The 17,917-nt window shown below is 40.4% G+C and overlaps 1 protein-coding gene across 2 annotated transcripts in view; it reads left to right on the plus strand.

Annotated features, from left to right (window-relative positions):
• dock4b (dedicator of cytokinesis 4b) overlaps positions 1 to 17,917 on the plus strand; it is a 170,271-nt gene that overhangs the window by 34,635 nt on the left and 117,719 nt on the right. For both annotated transcript variants that reach the window (XM_034673952.1, XM_034673953.1), the window contains exons 2-3: positions 12,272 to 12,355; positions 16,382 to 16,422. In XM_034673952.1, coding sequence (XP_034529843.1) covers positions 12,272 to 12,355; positions 16,382 to 16,422 — 125 coding nt within the window. The remainder of the gene's footprint in view (positions 1 to 12,271; positions 12,356 to 16,381; positions 16,423 to 17,917) is intronic.

A 17,917-nucleotide genomic window follows, 5' to 3' on the forward strand; every position in this document is an offset into this window, starting at 1 on the left:
ATGATTTTTATTCTTCATGGGAAAGTGCTACCGCTAGTTAGCATAGCCACATAGCTACATGTTTGTAGCTGTGTACCAAGACACACGTCGACATACTGACAAATAAAACAACAAGAAACACAAAATCTGTGACCAATCCTTCAGAAAGGTCCTGCTGCAGGCGCCTCTCCGTCAGGATCAGATTCTGGATCAAATTCAGAGGGTTGAAGTTACGCGGGTCTGTGAGCAGAGTGTATATGCAGCCAACATGTAAACAATAGATCAACGTGCCGGAGAGCCAAGGCCACATCCACTTCCTGAGGGGGCGTGGTCAGAGAGCTCATTCTCATTTAAAGGCACAGACACAGAAAACAGCCTGTTCTGAGCAGGGCTGAAAAAGAGGGGTTTACAGGCATACCAGAATCTGATTTCAAAGTGTTTTTTTGAGCAATAAACTTTAAAGACATGTTTTGGGGACCTCTCAGACCAATATATTTTGATGAAAAAGACCATAATATGTCACCTTTAAGATGAACTCTCTCTCTGGATCCTAATTGTCATTAACCTATGTCATAGTTTTTGCTAAACCCACTTTAGAGGCCTTTCTTGTCATGATACATCCATTAGTATTTGAATAGTCTCTGGATTCATCCAAAGTCGTGGACTGAGCTAGCAATAAGACTTAATAGGGATGACCAAGCGGCAACCTCCGGTCTCAAACTATGAAGCCCATGCGGAAGTGTTATAAACTGCAGTTCATCGAGAATCCACTTGAGGCTGGCTGCAGAAACACCGGAAACCACATAGACACCAATTTAAAAAAGACGATCTTTACAGCAGAAATAAACATGTTTACAGCCTGGTACAAAGGACGAGTGTAGTCTGGATAGCTCATTTCTAGATTGGCACACACTGTAAGGGGATTGAATTTTTTTCTAACGCAGCAATTTCGAAGACATTGAGATTAAAAGTCTTCCAATGAGAGGCACAGCTGACTTGATTGACAGGCGGGAACACTGTAGCTGTTGGCTAGGAGGCTCAAAGCCCGCCTCTTTACGTCACAATCGCTCGACAGCAGAACGATTGGCCTCAAAATAGCGCTTCAGAAACAGATGAGTGACGTCACGGATACTAAGTCAATTTTTTAATAGAGTCTATGGGATTGACACACATCCTGTATCACGTGTGCACAGACTTCAATGATTGTGAATTTTTTCTCACCTCCAGCTAATGCTGTTATGTGTACATCCCCTACTTACATCTCCACAACTTCTTTCATAGTTTTTCTTTCTTAAAGTGTCACTAAAAAGAATACTTATTGTGAGAGTTGGGACTCTGGTTGTTTGTGAATGAAATCTGTTGATGCACTGTTTTGGTCTCCACACGCTATAGCAACATAACTGGTAAGTGGTGGGGTCTCTTATGTTTGTCTACATTTGCTAAGATTTAAAAAATCTTTTAGTGTAGGCCAGTCTTGATATAAATGAACTCATCTTCGAGTTAAAGGCAGACAAATATATCAACGAGTGGTTGACTAGCAGCTGTGTTTGGCAGCAAAGTAGCAACAGATTTAACCCAGCAGACTGTGGTGAACAACACAGATGAAAGGAGAGTAAGCTAATAGTTTCCTTTTTGGAAGATGCATGATTCCAAAATAACGCTAATGTTGCTCCATCGCTGCTGTCTGTGTAAACTGGGAACCCTTTATTCAGAAGAGAGTGAGTGATCCCTTTCTACACTTAACCCGTCTGCTTGGTGCGCTCTGAAATGTTCATTCGCAGACATAACAACACTTAAGCTAAATTCCGGTGGCACCTCAACAGGTGTCCTCTGATTCTTTTGGGGGGGGGGGGGGGGGAGTGATGGTGTCAGATCACCTCCCAGTGGAGTCGGAATGCCATTCATCCCAATCACAGGAAATGCCTCTTATGCTACCCCACATTTCACTGACTGGGACGATCTATTCTTTGGTATAATAGGGACGAACCATTGGAAAGTGTTACAGAAAGATTGGAAGACTTAAGTTTTAGGAATTACTTTGCAAACCACATTGAAATATTCAGGGTTTTTTTTCTCTTGTGAACACTACAATGATGGAAACAGTAACAGGGATTTGGTATTCAATTCATAAATACGATCATAAAAGGCAGAAGTTGACAAATTTATGCAGGTGAGATAAAACCTCCCCAAGAGGATTATTATAATCATCTCATCTCGACTGTGGCATCAGTGGGCTATCTAATGCATACACTTAGCATGAGCTTTGGAAGTACACACACACACACACACACACACACACACACACACACACACACACACACACACACACACACACACACACACACACACACACAAAGAGTCAGATTAATGCCTGGGAATGAGGTGGGGTTTTAGTGCACTGACCTATATTTCTTTTTAATCTGAGTCATTTATGATTTCTCTTGCTCAGACCAGACTGCTGCAACAGACTGAATGATACATATGTTGCTCTATTTTTTCTTCTCTTCCTGACGTTGCTGTTGAAAATGATGGTTTTAACTCATGCACTTGATTGAGAAAAGTGTAAACAAACAATCGAAGTTTGCATCTGTATGTGTTTTATTTTCAGTGCTGTGTTGGAGGCGATGTGTCGTGAAGAGCAGCTGGCTTTTATAGAAGCTTATAGAACCCTCCATTTGTTAATAAGTGGCTGCACAGCTTGAGTTTATTTTTCCGTCTTTTCATGCATCAGATACTGTAACTATAACATTTCAAATCTCCGGCGCTGAAATGATATTCAACCATGAGCTGCACTTTTTTTCCCCTCCGCCTCACAGCCAATACAAAAAAAGTAATAACATTCCTCACACGACTCTCTGCCGTGAAAGCTGTTGCTCCAGCAGCGTGATGTGAGCGAAGGGTTATTGTTGCTAGAGAGCGGTTTTTGTGATGCCGGTTAGGTCGCTATCTCCTCATGCACACACACACACACACACACACACACACACACACACACACACACACACACACACACACACACACACACACACACACACACACACACACACACACACACACACACACACACACAAACACACAATGGCGGCATGAGAAACCTGGAGGCCGGTGAAATGAAAGCTGTTCCTCCTGGGTGATTCTACCGGCCTGGCTTTTGTCTGCTCTTGCCTATCAGACCTCTGTGTCTGCAACTGTGTGTGTGTGTGTGTGTGTTTTTGTCTGTTTCTGCCAGCTTGCGCTCTATTCAATGTCTTCTCAGTGCAACTTTCCAACGTCTGTTTGCTCTCTTCTCCGGCTGCAGACCCCCATTGATTCTCCTGCTTTAAAATGCACAATGTCACTTCCCAGCATTCCAAGCTCAACCTGAGAAATCGCCTTTTTTTCTTTTTTTCAAAGATGCACACACCAGCGCGCACACTGACTTTATCTTTCCCTGGCTGGCATCAAAGCTGTCAGGTAGCTCTCATGCTTTGCCATGTGAGATTGTGGGCTTCATATTAGCACAGAAACATCATTGTGGCTTTGATTTTTTTTACAGTACATGTTCTCTAATCCCATTCACAGACCCAATGCCTAAATTCCACAAGTCGGTGGGTATTTTTGACAATATTTCGACATTACAAGGAGGCATTTCAGCCACTTTACCTCGCCACATAGAAAGCTAATTGCTTGAAGCCTTTGGATAGGAACACAGTGTACATGAAGTTGGCTGAGCTTAACATAGCTGAGCTAGTTTTGGTCTGAGATGGAATGTTTTAGTCACATAGCTGGAATAAAGGGTACTTTTGGTTTGGCATATGCAGCTTCTCTGACAGTGTTATGTTCTTGGATTGTGGACGTGCAGAATTTGCAGCACGAGGAAGTTCAGCGCTTTATTGGCGCTGTTAACTGTCATTTCAGTTTGACACTGCAGATTTTATTTTAAAATCGTCATTCTGCAGTGTTTGTTCCTTATTCCACATCACTTCCCTCCTTCAGAATAAACTCATTAAACTCTTTCCTTCATCGTAATCCATCCTTACGACTGCCTGTTTCACACTCACTCTTAAAATCCCACACACTAATTAAATATTCATGATCCTTACATTTGGCAGCAGTGGAGGCCAGTGGAGCACCACCAGTTGCGTGTGTTGCCAAATTAGCATATTAATGATATAAATGCTGCATAATTAACATGTGGGAGAGGATAATGCAGGTGAGTCATTGTCAGATCAGTCAAAGAGAAGAAAGAGTCACTCTAATGAGGTTAAAAAGCACATTAACAAGTGCTTTGAAGCAAATTCGCCATGCATGGAAAAGCTAGTGGGATATGAGACCGAAATCAGTGCATGCCTCTTAAATGTTTCTTTCTGGCTTTTATAGTGAAATCTGTGTAAAATTGAGCCTTGCAGCAGCAACTGAGCTTTGATCACTGCAATACCTGCTGCCTTCAGTCGTCGCTGCTCTTGAAAGAGCTCAGGTGGGTTTTTTTTTTGAAGGAGGAGCGTTGGTGTTCTTCTTACTCTAGGCCTGTGGCTGTGTTTGTTCATCTAAAAGGCTTACACAGAGCAACGAGCACACCGAATGTAACGTGGTTTGACAGCCCTTGACTCCAAGTGGCAGTTTAAAACACATGCAAGCTTAATCCCAGACGGGCTTTCCAGGGAACTCGACAGACTCAGCAGAATGCACTTGCAAACTAGCAAATACACAAATGGATTGAGGGGAGGGGAGAGCGCATTGGAGAAATCCACTTGAAGCCTCTGACCTCCAAGATATGTGGACACAGCTTCTTCCTTTTGATGCAGAGATTGTTTGCTTGTGTGAACTTTTTTAAGTCATACACATGAGGCTCCCAAATGATGACTTCAAATATCATAGTTTAATCAATACCAAAAGATAAAAAGACTAGAAACCACTTTTTTTAGATGTCTTATCTGACCAGCTTTTCAAACTAAATTAATACCTAATATATCACCAGAAAAAACTAATGCTCTCCATAAAACACTCAATGATTTTAAATGGAAGGAAAATGTCACCAAAGCCAAACCAACCAGTCCACAAAGCTTCTTAATATCATCACACTGACTTCTTCTGCTCACAAAAGGTGCTTTTCGACAGCAGGAACTTTCCGGGTCTGAATTTAGTTCTGGGGTAGTTTACCCCATAAAAAGTCCCTGCCCGGGGGGTACTACTCTCTAAAAGCTCCTGGTACATCTTGTCAAAAAAATTGCTTTTTTAAGGAACTCTGTGCTTTTCCACAGCAGGAACCAAGGTCTGAATTTAGTTCTGGAGTAGTTGGTTTACCCCTTAAAAAGTCCCTGCTCAGGGGGTACTACTTTCTAAAAGTTCCTTGTACTTCTTGTCATAAAGTAGCGCCTTTACTGTCACATACCACATTGGCAGTCTTTCTTTTGAATGTTAGCATCTTAGCATTAGCTTATTGGCTCTATGCGGTAGACGGTAGAACTGAGGCTGATGGGAATTGTGTTTCCTGTCGCATGGGCTTTTTGTTAATACAACAATAAAACAGGAATTTGGTCTCTGGGGAATGATGCCAGGTAAAAAGCTAACTGACGGGGCGCTGGTGGTCTAGTGGTCTTTGGGCTTTTTGCCTTTATTGATAGGACAGCTGAAGAGAGACAGGAAATGTGGGGAGTAGAGAGTGGGGGAGGATATGCAGCAAATGGTCGCAGCCAGGATTCAAACTGACAAAAAAGAAGCTAACTGACCACGATAGGGGTTACATTCCCAGAGTGGGTGTCACATTTGATGTCAGTCTCTCCAGAAGTTGTTGTGGCATTTCACTGAAAGCGTCAACCTTGTGGTAACAACCTACAGTCAGTACATTTCACATCCTCTGGGGACCTTGAATAATTGTAGGAAATGTAATTGTGATCTATGAGCAATGTTCAGTAATTGACTCTATCTCATACCAAGTGCTGGAATGATTCTGGCTCCAACATCTGAACCCCTCGTTTGACAGGATTGTGGGAAAAAAGAAACCTGAGCCCAAATAGGCGTCAGTATTTTTCATAGTAAACCTGAACAAAAACTGAACAAAATAGTAAGAGCTGTAACTGCAGCAGGTTATAAATATAATGTTGACTGAACGATACAAGAAGAGAAAGAAAACACCAACAAACCATTTAGGAAGCAAGTGAATCTACAGGTTGTTCACGTTGCTCTTTATCACTTCTCGTTCCACATTTTCAACAGTTGCTAGCTTTATGGACCTCATGATGATTCAGTTGGGTCCACTTGAGTAGCAGATGTATTGACACAAACCTGAAACCTGACAACAGAGTAACAGTCGAGGACCCTGTATTAGACTGATTCTGACTGGTTGTCCCCATTAGTCCTGGGTCAAGTCCAGAGTTGGAGCCCAGTTTGCTTCAAACCAAGTGGATTTGTGGCGAGCTCCCCTCTGTTTGCTTTAGTGGTAGATTAAATGACATGTATCTTTTAGGGATGCACCGATCCTTCTTTTTAGGTCCCGATACCGATATCCATACCTGGGCTTTGTTATCTGCTGATAACATTACTGAACTGATCCGATCTGGGTAGTGATTTAACAATCTCCATTCCTTAATGTGACGATAGAATCATGTTTTGGCAACTTCTGGCTTTTCTGACTTTGTAAACCAAAATAAAATGAACATTCATATCATTATTCAAGGGATTATAAATGTGTACCAGCAGTTTGGTACTGGTGCTGATCACGTAGGAGACACACATGGCTGTTGTAAACACAGAAAAGCATAGAACTAAGATGAATAGATCTGCCATATGGATCGGCACTATATATCAGCCCCTTGTCACCGATATCGGATCTAGCTTTTTCAGTCTGATCTAGCGGATATTTCAAACCAGGATCGGATCGGTGCATCCCTAGTACCTTTATAGCACAATATTAATTTTAAAATGTGCTTCCACAAATGTTGCATACATGTCTGCAGCTAATTTAGTGTTCATTTTGCTGACTTTTAATCATTTAATTTTTCACAGTTATGACCAAAGTCTGTGCTTAATTTAAACAATATTCATTGTTGTCAGTAAATCCTATGCTGCATGATTGTGTTTGACCTTTTCTACTTCATTATTTTCTCTCAGTATCCCTCTCTTTTTGACCTTTACGTGTGTAAAGTAGCACAAAGTGGCATTCCAAAGTGTGATGAAGATGAGTGCTCCCATGTTAGTCCTGTGAATACACTCTGACACACTGCATCAGTGTTAACCCAGCTGCTCTCCACCCTGACATCAGAGGAGTTTTAGATTCAGCGACTTTATTTTCCCTCCGTTCCTCTGATGAATACGTCAATCTTGATTCCCTCACTTCTTGTTGTGTCTCAAGAAACTCAACATTGCATTTACTTCTCCCCTGTCTGAGTCTCTTTGTGCTTCTGTTTATTTACCCACGTGGACTTGGCTCCTCAAGCTTGCCATCTTTGTGTAACGTCTACTTCTAGGGGCAATACTTTGGTCAAGAATAGCCATGTCCCCGCTATGACCCACTTGGCCGATGTCACATAGAATCAGGCCGTGTGTGTTTGGGTGTGTCAGAAAGGATCAGTGTTTGCTTGCCTTTTGGTGGCTGAAGTGCTGGTCATGCAGTCCATCTCAAAAACTGAGTGTGACAGGTTCAATAGCTGTAAAATGAGTCTGCGTTTATGTCATATCTGAGCATCAGCAGGTCTGCTTTGATTCAATTTATACGATAGGATATTCATGCACCAGTGGAATCCACTTAGATGCGCTCTGTTTATGTGTGTGCATCGGTCCATTATAGGATTGTCCCCTCTGTGTTGCCTGTTCCTGCAGCCTGCAGCAGCTTTGTTATCCAACAGCTACAAAAGTGTACCGTTTATATCACTGTTTTTCTGCAGCATTATTTGAACACATATTGCATTATGCATAAATTAGTTACTCCCACTTCTGTAAAAGCACCTTTCCTGTCTTTGAAGTGCCCAGACAGTTGACAGACAGGCAGTCAGATGAGAGGCAGTCAGAAAAAGACGGACAGACAGCTGCTTGCTTGTGGATCGACAGGCGGGAAGCTTTCATTTTGCAGCGGGTAAAAAGCGTCTTGTATCTGAATAATTTAGCGAGCTGCAGCTGGGAAAGTCACTTGGATAATTCATGCATTGGGCACACTTTGTGAGTGTGTTTGCTGTGATTGTGTCTTGTGTGTGCATGGCTGTGAGAGTGATTGGGCTTTGAATGAATGACAAAAAAAAGTAGGCAAGTTTTGGGTTACTACCCATGCGTGTGTGAGTGAGCGGTTGGTCTTTGAATGAATTACAAAGTCAGATGTGCACTTGTGACAAATCCCTCATACAGATAGTGTTTCTGCAGCTCGAGGGATAACAAGGAGCTGGCGAAGCTTCAGCACTACACACAGAGGGAAACACACAGCTACAGACAGCACCGAGTGTGAAGCTGCTGTTTGATTTCATCAGCAGACTTGATCTCAGTGTCAACATGAGATAGTGGGTGGATGGGTAATTCAGTCCTCACCTGGGTTGTGGGCTATTCAGCTAGCCCAAAATAAAAGCACCTCTGGCAGTCGACCTCCGATTTGCAGCTGATACTTCTCTTTAAATGCTGTTTCCTGTATCAGTAAAGTTTAGCGCTTTTAGTTTTGCCAATTTTCCAAAAGTGTGCGATCAGCTTAAACAGACTTTAACTCCAATCTTTAACCCACAGCACATCCAAAAGTTGTGTTTCCTGCACAGCATGGCACTAGAGTGAGTAAGCTTTTATTGTGAAGGGGTTAGAAAATGCCTCAACTGCAGAAAATAAGGGAAAACAGGGAAGATAATACAAATATCATAGATAAATGCACCCAAATCCTGCATAAGAAACAACAAAAGTAGTGGAACTATGACATACTGGATGTTTAAAATGTATTTACCAAGCTCTAAGGGAGTGCACATGAGGACACAGCATCCATAAAACCCTCTGTGTCTTCCATGTTTAAACTCCAGCTCTCTGGGTGCAGCTCTCTGTGTCTTTAAATTGGGCTGGATTAAATATAATCCCTGTCCAGTGGGGACAGATTCTCACTTTTGCTGTTGGGATGGTGCGTTCAGGTACACCGGAGGAGCCCTAATGAAATTCTCTCTTAACACTCCAGTTGAATAGGGATCCCTCTTAGCTGTGCATGGCAAGGACCCTTGTTAGACGTTTCCACTGCAAATCCCAGTGAGCCGGTCTTTTTTTTTTTTTTTCTCCTCTGCATGTGTGAATGCACGTCAGTGTGTGCTGCATACATCCTGATTTGAATAGGCTGCTTGTGTGAGTTTGAGAGTGTGGAAGGATCTGTCAGCGCTTGCATGTCTGTGTTTTATGGACATCAATGTGCTGTGGTTGACATTACCTGCAGGTTTAACTGTGTGGGTTAAGTTTTCTACGTGTGTGTGTGTGTGTGTTTCAGGCTGCTGGTGGCGGCTGAAGAGCTGTCAGCTGACACTTTTTTGCTGATGGCTTCTACACTCTCACAGCTCAGAGTACTATTCATCGCTAATGGGCTATCAGCCTCTCTCTGTCTCCACCTCTTAACTTAACATCTTTTATATTCAGACACGGTGTTGAAACATAGGCAGGAAACAATACTTGAAGTGTATTATATCACCTCCAAACAGTGTATAAACACCTCTGATTAAGAAATTCACATCAAGGTTTATACTGTTCCTTGAAAACCAGATTATGCAAAGATATCCTGCCATGAGAGCCAAACCTAACAAGCTTCAATAGCATACTTAGAGTTACATTTTTAATTTATTTGTTCCTTGGAGTACCTCAATCTATTCACATATTCAGCACCACAGTTTATTCCCCTCCCACACCCGAATGAATTAATTACTAATACTCTCATTGTAGGCCGAAAGCGCTGGTCTAATCTTGTGTGCTGTAGCGCAGCCACCAGTCACGAGCTAGGGCTGAATAATGGCTACTGCCGTAATGCTGTAATGCTTCACTACCCAGATGTAAACATGCACATATGACTGATGGCATCTCATTGCATGCCGTGGTTTGGCACAATGTTTATTTGGAACATGGAGATTAAGCTCCATGTAGGCTGTGTCTGGTTGAACTGGCATAGGCATGTGGATGTTAACCTGCAACAAGGACTGATGACTGGTGGTGCTAGCTCTGCTAGTGTTAGCCACACTCAGGAAACTAATTTGACATTTTTAACCCATGCTCTCTGTTATCCTGTGTTAAAGCTGCTGTTGGTAGGAATGGTGTAAAAAACTGGACTTTTTTTTCTGCTGGGTTTGGAGAAAAGGTCATAATACCAATCGGTACTCATCTGTAAGAGTAGTAATTTGAGATTATGGCGAAATCTTTGTGTTTTTTAATGCCTTTGTATCAAGCAATGTTATTATTCCCCTCATTCCCGTTATCAAGGACCAATCGGAGCTACTGTCCAACCCTCTGCTCTGATTGTTCGAGTGGCGGCCCCACTACTTCGCCCTGATTGGCTGGGAAGCTACTACTTCCTCATAGAACGCGCACAACAATCTTTTGTGGGTGGGGTTATGATAGTAGAAAGGAGAGGGGCAGTGTTGACATTCGAAATCTCTCTCTGAACTGATGTTTGTATCACGACTACCAACAGCAGCTTTAAGCCTTGTTAAATAAATTATTCTTGCCTTTTGACCAGAGGGTTGTTTGCAATTTTAATTTAATGAAGTGGAACGAATAAACAAACAAATAAATCATTATGAATTCTCATATTGCAATAACTATGAAATTGTGATTTATCCTGCAGACCTAGTTAGAGATGTGTTCTCACACACAGGCTGTATTTTATTTAGTTAATTCAATATCTAGATAATTAAAGCTCCTGTGAGGAACTTCCTGTTTGTGTTTATGTTGGCGCACCCTTTTGACAAAGCCCTACCTTGTACACCTTTTTTTGATTTTATCCTTTGTGTAAACATTTTTTGACACTCACTGGGATCATTTGTTTGTGAAAAAGGAAAATGTGCTGTAAATCCTCTTATCTGACACCTACCCCTTCACGTTGGGTACAAGCTTTAAAACATTGTGATAAAGAGATTGTCAGTCTTGTTGCTGATGGTCTTGTTTTCTTTGGTAGCTCATAATAGGGCATCACTGTTAATTTCATTCTGTTTCATAACTGGTTAAAAACTCCTCACTGGAGCTTTAAAACTGTGGAAAAAATGAACACAGATATGAGCAGTTCTATTGTAGAAATCCCTGAATGACTTCTCTTGCATCATCTGTTTTTTGGGACTTCAGGAGTGACTGCAAGCAGAACAACCACTTACATTAGAATAGCTTGTTTTTGTTGCTTTGCTTGTTTTGAGGTAGGGGTTCCATCCTCTTGTGTACAGAGTCGGGCCGAACAACAATCATTCCCATACAGGGATAGAAAAGATGTTACAAAGTAAAAACGATGTGTAGATTTGTCTGCATCATCTAATACATACTACTAGGAATTCTAATCTAAGTCCTAAATGAGAACATCATTGAACATCTCTTTCTATCAGTTCCCTTTCCTTTATCCACCATGCTTGTAGTGGTTCCTAGAAATCTCTTTCAATCTCACCAATAATTTGTAACAGCGGCTTTCTAATTACCCTGATCTGAGATAACCCTGATCACATCAACCTCTTTTCAATGGCTGGATAATATTCTTCATGATGCCTAAGCTGATTTCCTTGTGTAACATCTGTGGAGTTTATTTTGATTTGATTTGAGAAAAAAAAAAAGCACATTTCTGGATATCTGACCTCAGAGGATAACACGGTCTATTTGCAATGCTGTGTGCACTCTCAAAGCTTCTGGAAATTTATTCAGGGGTTGTTTCAGGTCTGTCGAACATGGTCCAGATATTTCTCTCTGCTACCTGCGTGCTGGTTAGCCTCTCAATAGGGAAAAAATCAGAAGAGTAAACAGTGAAAGCAAGGTGATCCAAATACAGGAGGCTCCTTCTGTTGCTGCCTCATGCAGAATTATTTATGACCCTGAGCTCTCAGGATTGAATCCTCCGGAATCCCTCTTGTTTAGATAACTTCATATTTTCTGTATGACACAGAATGTATTTATGTAAGCATGTTTTATGGATTACTATTTTGAGTTTGTGTAAAAACAGATGATTTTATCTCACCTACACAGATTATTGATCGCAGCTCCTCTTTTTTTTTCCAGCAGCATTTTTTTTTGTTTTGTATTGCTCTGCTTATTTCTTTGGACCTCTTTCAAACTCTGCATGTCAAAGCTCAAACATCAGAAAATAAGACTCATGTGGGTGTTGTGTGTGTTTTTTTTTTTCTCTTTGTAGTGCTGGCCAGTTTCCGAGGGACTGTCCAGCATGGCCTCCCGCTGGAGATTGGAGACACGGTGCAGATCCTGGAGAAATGTGAAGGTGAACATTATTCTTTTAAAACACTGCTTTTTTTGTGAGAGAAATTTTAGAAATGAAGCAGAAGCAATAAGTTTCATTTGAGCAGTAAAGTGAAAACATGCAATTTTGAAACAGTAAGAATGCTTCTGCTTCCTCTTGTCCACTTAAGAACGCAGCTCAAGCGCATCTTCATGAAATTTGCAACACATCTGTATTTCCCTCTCTAAATCAATCACATATAATTGGTGGAGGCGAGCACACTTCTCATACATCTTGAAGGATATTGTGGTGCATTGTGTGCACAAAAAAAGCAGCCTCATTCTGTAATAAGTGCCTGTGGAAATTCATGTTTGCTGCTGTTTCCTACACCACAGACTGGCTGCTCTTCCCGCCTTCCTGCCCACGCTGAGTCTGTTTTTCTCCTCTACTTGTTTTCTCTTACACTCTCTCTTTTACTGTCTGTACCTCCCCATCCAGAAGTTTCATTGTCTCACTCTCTACTCTTCCTTCCTCTTAGTCTGTCTGCTGAAGTGCTATTTTAATTACCAGAATAATGTCAAACCACAATAAAAAAAACCCCACTCTAGTGCACACCTTGAGCAACCATGCAGACACACAGACCTCCTTCTTCCGGAGCTCTTGACACACTCTGTCTCACTTCCTGTTGGGAGACAGAAGCACACACTCACACAGAGCCAGTCAGCCAGTTGTGCAGACAGCCAAAGCGATGTGATATTGCGGTTAAAGGCCCAGAGGAAGTAGACTATAGCAATGCCAGCGGAAAGCTTGGTCCTAAAGGGAGGAGCAAAATCAAAATCCTGCCAGCAGTGAGGGGGCTGAGAGACGTGCTGCTGACAGCAGAGGAGACAGACTAATGGGTCTGCCTCATGTTGATACTTCTGACACTTCAAAACACAGCAGCTTACTCCATGAGACTTTCCTTAGTGACATGTGGCTCCTGTCTGTGAAGGCACCGCCTCTGTAATTGATTTTTGACTTGCCGCTTTAATAGCTCTTGAAATTTGTTAAGTCCCTGACTGCAACTTTCATGTAAAACAGCCTTCTTTAGCTTGTGTAGCTTACAGTTCATGCAGTCTATGGCTCACAGAAAATACAAACTTATCAGCAGTGGTGAGTTGTCAGGGCTACAGGTGCAGTTTCATTTAGGGATGTCCCCATCAGCTTTTTTTGGCCGCAGATTTGATATAATGTGTAATTCCATACTTGTTTTTGCCCAGATAAAGGAGCTGCAAACTCTTTTTGTGATTGTTTGTTTACAAAGGTAAACTAGCTAAAAGATGTCTTCAACTTATTCAATTAAACTTAGTCTGCCTCAAATTGCAGATTCGTGATCAGTTTAAAAAAATCCCTGATTGAGTCAGATAGTTGAGATCAGGGATGGAACACTCCTCCTTATTTGATCTTTATTCCAAAATGAGCATGCATGATTAGAGAGACTGTATTTCTTTCAACTAATAAGTAGCTGTTTTATGTAAATGCACTGAGCATTCACATCCACCTTGTAAGCTTCCACCTATCAACTGAAGCCCTGGATGCATACACCATGTATTGCTACCATCGTAGCACATTCCAGCAGCCAGCTACACTCGTATTAATTGTTATCAATGAAGTTCAACTACCTTAGTAGCTTGTGAAAGAACAGGAAAGTGAGGTTAATTAAGACCTGTTGGGTTAAAACAAATCACTGAATCTTTTTCAAAAAGTTCTGAAGACATGGAAAGACAACTTGTTACAAATACCGATATTGTAAGAAACATGCTGACACCAGGAAGACAGGAACTTTTTTTTATGTAAAAATCAATTTACAAAACATTGTGGCAAACATCTTTTACAATCGCTTTTGTAATGAACAGGTGCAAATAGTGCATTTAAACAAATATATATCTCTTTAAAAAACGTAACTCTAGAAACCATATAAGGTACAGTCTGAAAATGACGTACAATCATAAAACAGGAAAGAAGGGAGAAAAAAAAGAACAAAAAAGGACACAACACAATGCTAGGGCTTTCTTTTCAGATCATACTTGTTAATCAAGTTGAACAACTTCATAGCATGTGTGCTTTTCATTATTTTAAGGGCTTTAGTGAAGGAGAGAAACTCATTGTAAAACATATAAAACCTAGGATTTACCTTAATATATTTGCATTTACAATATGTACCTAAAATTTTGCTAGGATGAGGATATTATTAATCAAAAAATCATACTGTTTGTTCTCTGAGACAAAGCCATAAATAATGTCCTTTTGTATGTCCTCAAAACCAAATCATTTGTGTAAAAATTCATTTAAGGGATACACACCATTCAAAATTTTAGGAAGACAGGAACTATGAATTAAAGCTAAAAATGCTAATTCAATTGTCATTGCTTTGAAAAATGTTAAAACTGATTACAGATTTACAACATATCAGCCCATTTTATACCAAAAAAGTTAGTTTGAACTGTTTAACTGTTACTTACTTAGCTTACAATTTAAACTGTCAGTTACCTTTAGCTAACTCATGAGGCTGTTTGTGTGCGTCTAATGTCAAACCAGTTTATCAATTAATCTCATACTTTTAGTCCACAGTTAGTTGAACATTAAATAAATGATAAATTGTAACTTGTCAGTAGATCACTTTCAGCTAACTAATTCAAGTGTTCATTCAAGCTTTAAGCTAACCATTCAGTCACGTTTTCCTTTGCTGTTAGCTTTCTCTTTAACTGTTCATCCACTTTAAGCTAACTTTTCCAAACATGTCAGCCTCTTCTGTAAGATAACTTTCAACTTCTTTACCCATTACTTTTAGCTGTTTCAACTGTTTATCTTTTAGTTTTAGCTGTTTGAGCTACATTTGTTTGGAGCTCCAACTATCATTCCATCACTTCAAGCTAACCTTTTCAACTTCTTTGCTTTCTTCTTAATCAGGTTTTGCATATTCTCTGTCACAGAGTGTTAGAAGTAGAATAGTTGAATCTGGCTCAGGTGGATCGATTATGTGCACTTTGCAGTGAGTAGGTAGACTAGCTTGTTAATGTGAAGAACAAACATAAGGACATAATTAGAGATTGAGTTCTATTAGCTACTCCATTAGGGTATATGAAGCCCAATTATTACAATCATTGATCACTTGATACAGCTGTGTTGCTGCACTTGACATTGACTTATTACATTGAAAAAATGTGTCACATTACATGACCGCTGCTACTGAAGTAAAGACATGACTCATCTAGGAAACGCTGAACGTGTTCCACTGTGCAGACCCAGACAAATTACTCAATGCTGTTGTGACAGACGTGACTGAAACACATATTTTTTGAAAAATACCCCACCAAAGTAACTCATGATCCAGACAACAGTGATTTGACTCATCCAGTGCATTTACATTTGAGCTATTTAGCTAATGCTCTTATCTGGATGGCTGTAACAGGCGACTGAGCTTAAATAGCCCAAAGCCTGGGATGTTAATGTATCAGATCGACCATCAGTGCAAAAGCATCAAGCACATACTGATATGGCTTTCACCCAGATTGGAGCGTTTAATCGTGTGAGATAAGGGTACGCAAGCCACAGCTTTTTCACCTTTTTTTCCACACCTCCTCGGACAACTCATAGTGAGGTTTACATACTTTCAGTGGTTTGTGTTTCACGGGTTTCATCTCTTCACTCCGCTCTTCATTAGCCTGTGGTCACTGCAAACACAGGCTGTTAAAACCGAGCTGCTTTGTACTGCAATGCTCTTGAGGGCTGTTGTGACAAAAATAAAGAATGTAATGGTGTTGAGGTTCTTGCTTGCAGTGGAAAATTCTTCTGTGAAATAAGTCTGCCATCTTTTTTTTTTTTTTTTTCACATGAGGCTGAATTGGAACAGAGTCCAAACAGACAAACACACTCATGCTTTTACCTCTATATCCTTCTCTTATTAAACGTTTCACCCTCTACATGTCTCCAACACCTCTCCCTTCATGCCCTGCAGTCTAAGCCAAACACACGGTGTAATTTTCCCAGTGAGGGGTTAGGAATTAAAACAGTGTTTTGTCTCTGCAGGCTGGTACCGGGGATTCATCCTGAAGAATCCAAATGTCAAGGTGAGTGGAGTTTTTCGAGTGTGTGTGTGCTTGTCTTTCAGTAGCTCATAACTTGTTGTACCCTCTCCTACTTTGCTGCCCTCTCTCATAAAACATGTTTTATTGGTTGCTGTGTCAACTGACTGAGCTGGGATGTCCAATTTAAAGTCTCTCACAGCATTATCATACATAGCAGGGGGACTAGCTGTTCTAACAGATGAACATTGATTGTCCAAAAAAGTTTCTGGATACAATTTAATTTCTTGTTACATAACACAAAAATAATCCTAGTGGTTGCAAGGATTGTTGAATGTGTGTAGAGGTGTTAAGTTTGACTAAATGCAATTTCAGTTGCAGGGTCGTTATCCTCCTCTGCAGCAACCATACCCAAAGTTTTTAGGAAGTCCTGTGAATTAGAAAAAGTTATCCACAGTTGGATATGTGCTAAAATCAGCAGGATAGTAAGCTAATTAAATGAGGCAAAATAAGGACACACTTTGATGTGTTCAAGGTCGGGTCAGCAAAATGGCGTCATCATGATGTGTTCAATTGCCAAGATAAAGAAAATTAATGTTTGGGCAAGAAACTTTAATAATGCAGTTGTTTGGAGGAGATTATTGTTTATTTAGCATGAAACCTGTTTAACCCTCCTGTTATGTTGCGGGTCAAGTCGACCCTTTTTAAAGTCTATTTTAGGCAATACATGCCTTCCAAACCAGCTAGATGCAGCATGTGACAGAAGAGGTGTCCTGTTAATTTATCAACATTACTTCATAAAAAAAAATAATTCTAAATGTAAAATAAAATAAACAAAAATCTATGTCTGGTAAAACTATTGTATTTATATTTAGGGCTTTCCAATGTATATTAAAAAAAGTTTTAACATTCATTTTTATGAAGAATGAGTGAGTTATCCTCATTGAACCATGATCTGTGAGAATTAAAGAACACCAATGGACTAAATCTTGATTTAACTGGTTAGTAATGGAGTTAAAAACTAGATTTAAAAAAAGGATTTTTGGGGTTCTGACACTTTTGATAATTGAATATGCCCCAGGTCAAACTGACCCAGGGACATTATTGCTGTTCCAGAGAAACAAACATAACAGGAGGGTTAACTTCCTAACATGCAATACAATACGGTAGGATGTACTTTATTGTCCCCGTAGGGAAATTTGTCTTTGACATCAGTGCTGCACATGTCACCTGCTCCTTCAAAAATCACCACAATGACACAAGAACACATAAATAAATAAGAAAAAATACAATAATTAATACAGTCATACAACACACAGCATAATCTTAAAGATAGGGCACCATAACACTGTCCCAATCGTAACAGGCTATTTACTATTTAAAATTCTAATAGAGATCGGCACAAAGGAATTTTTTTAATTATTAAATTTACACTTGGGGACTCTGTACCTTCTTCCAGATGGTAAAAGTTCATACTCAGAGTAAAGGATGTGCAACAGATCTACAAGTATTCTCTGAGCCTGCCCAAGAATACACTGTT

Source organism: Notolabrus celidotus, chromosome 21 (genome assembly GCF_009762535.1).
Source record: "Notolabrus celidotus isolate fNotCel1 chromosome 21, fNotCel1.pri, whole genome shotgun sequence".
In the NCBI taxonomy this organism is placed as follows: Eukaryota; Metazoa; Chordata; class Actinopteri; order Labriformes; family Labridae; genus Notolabrus; species Notolabrus celidotus.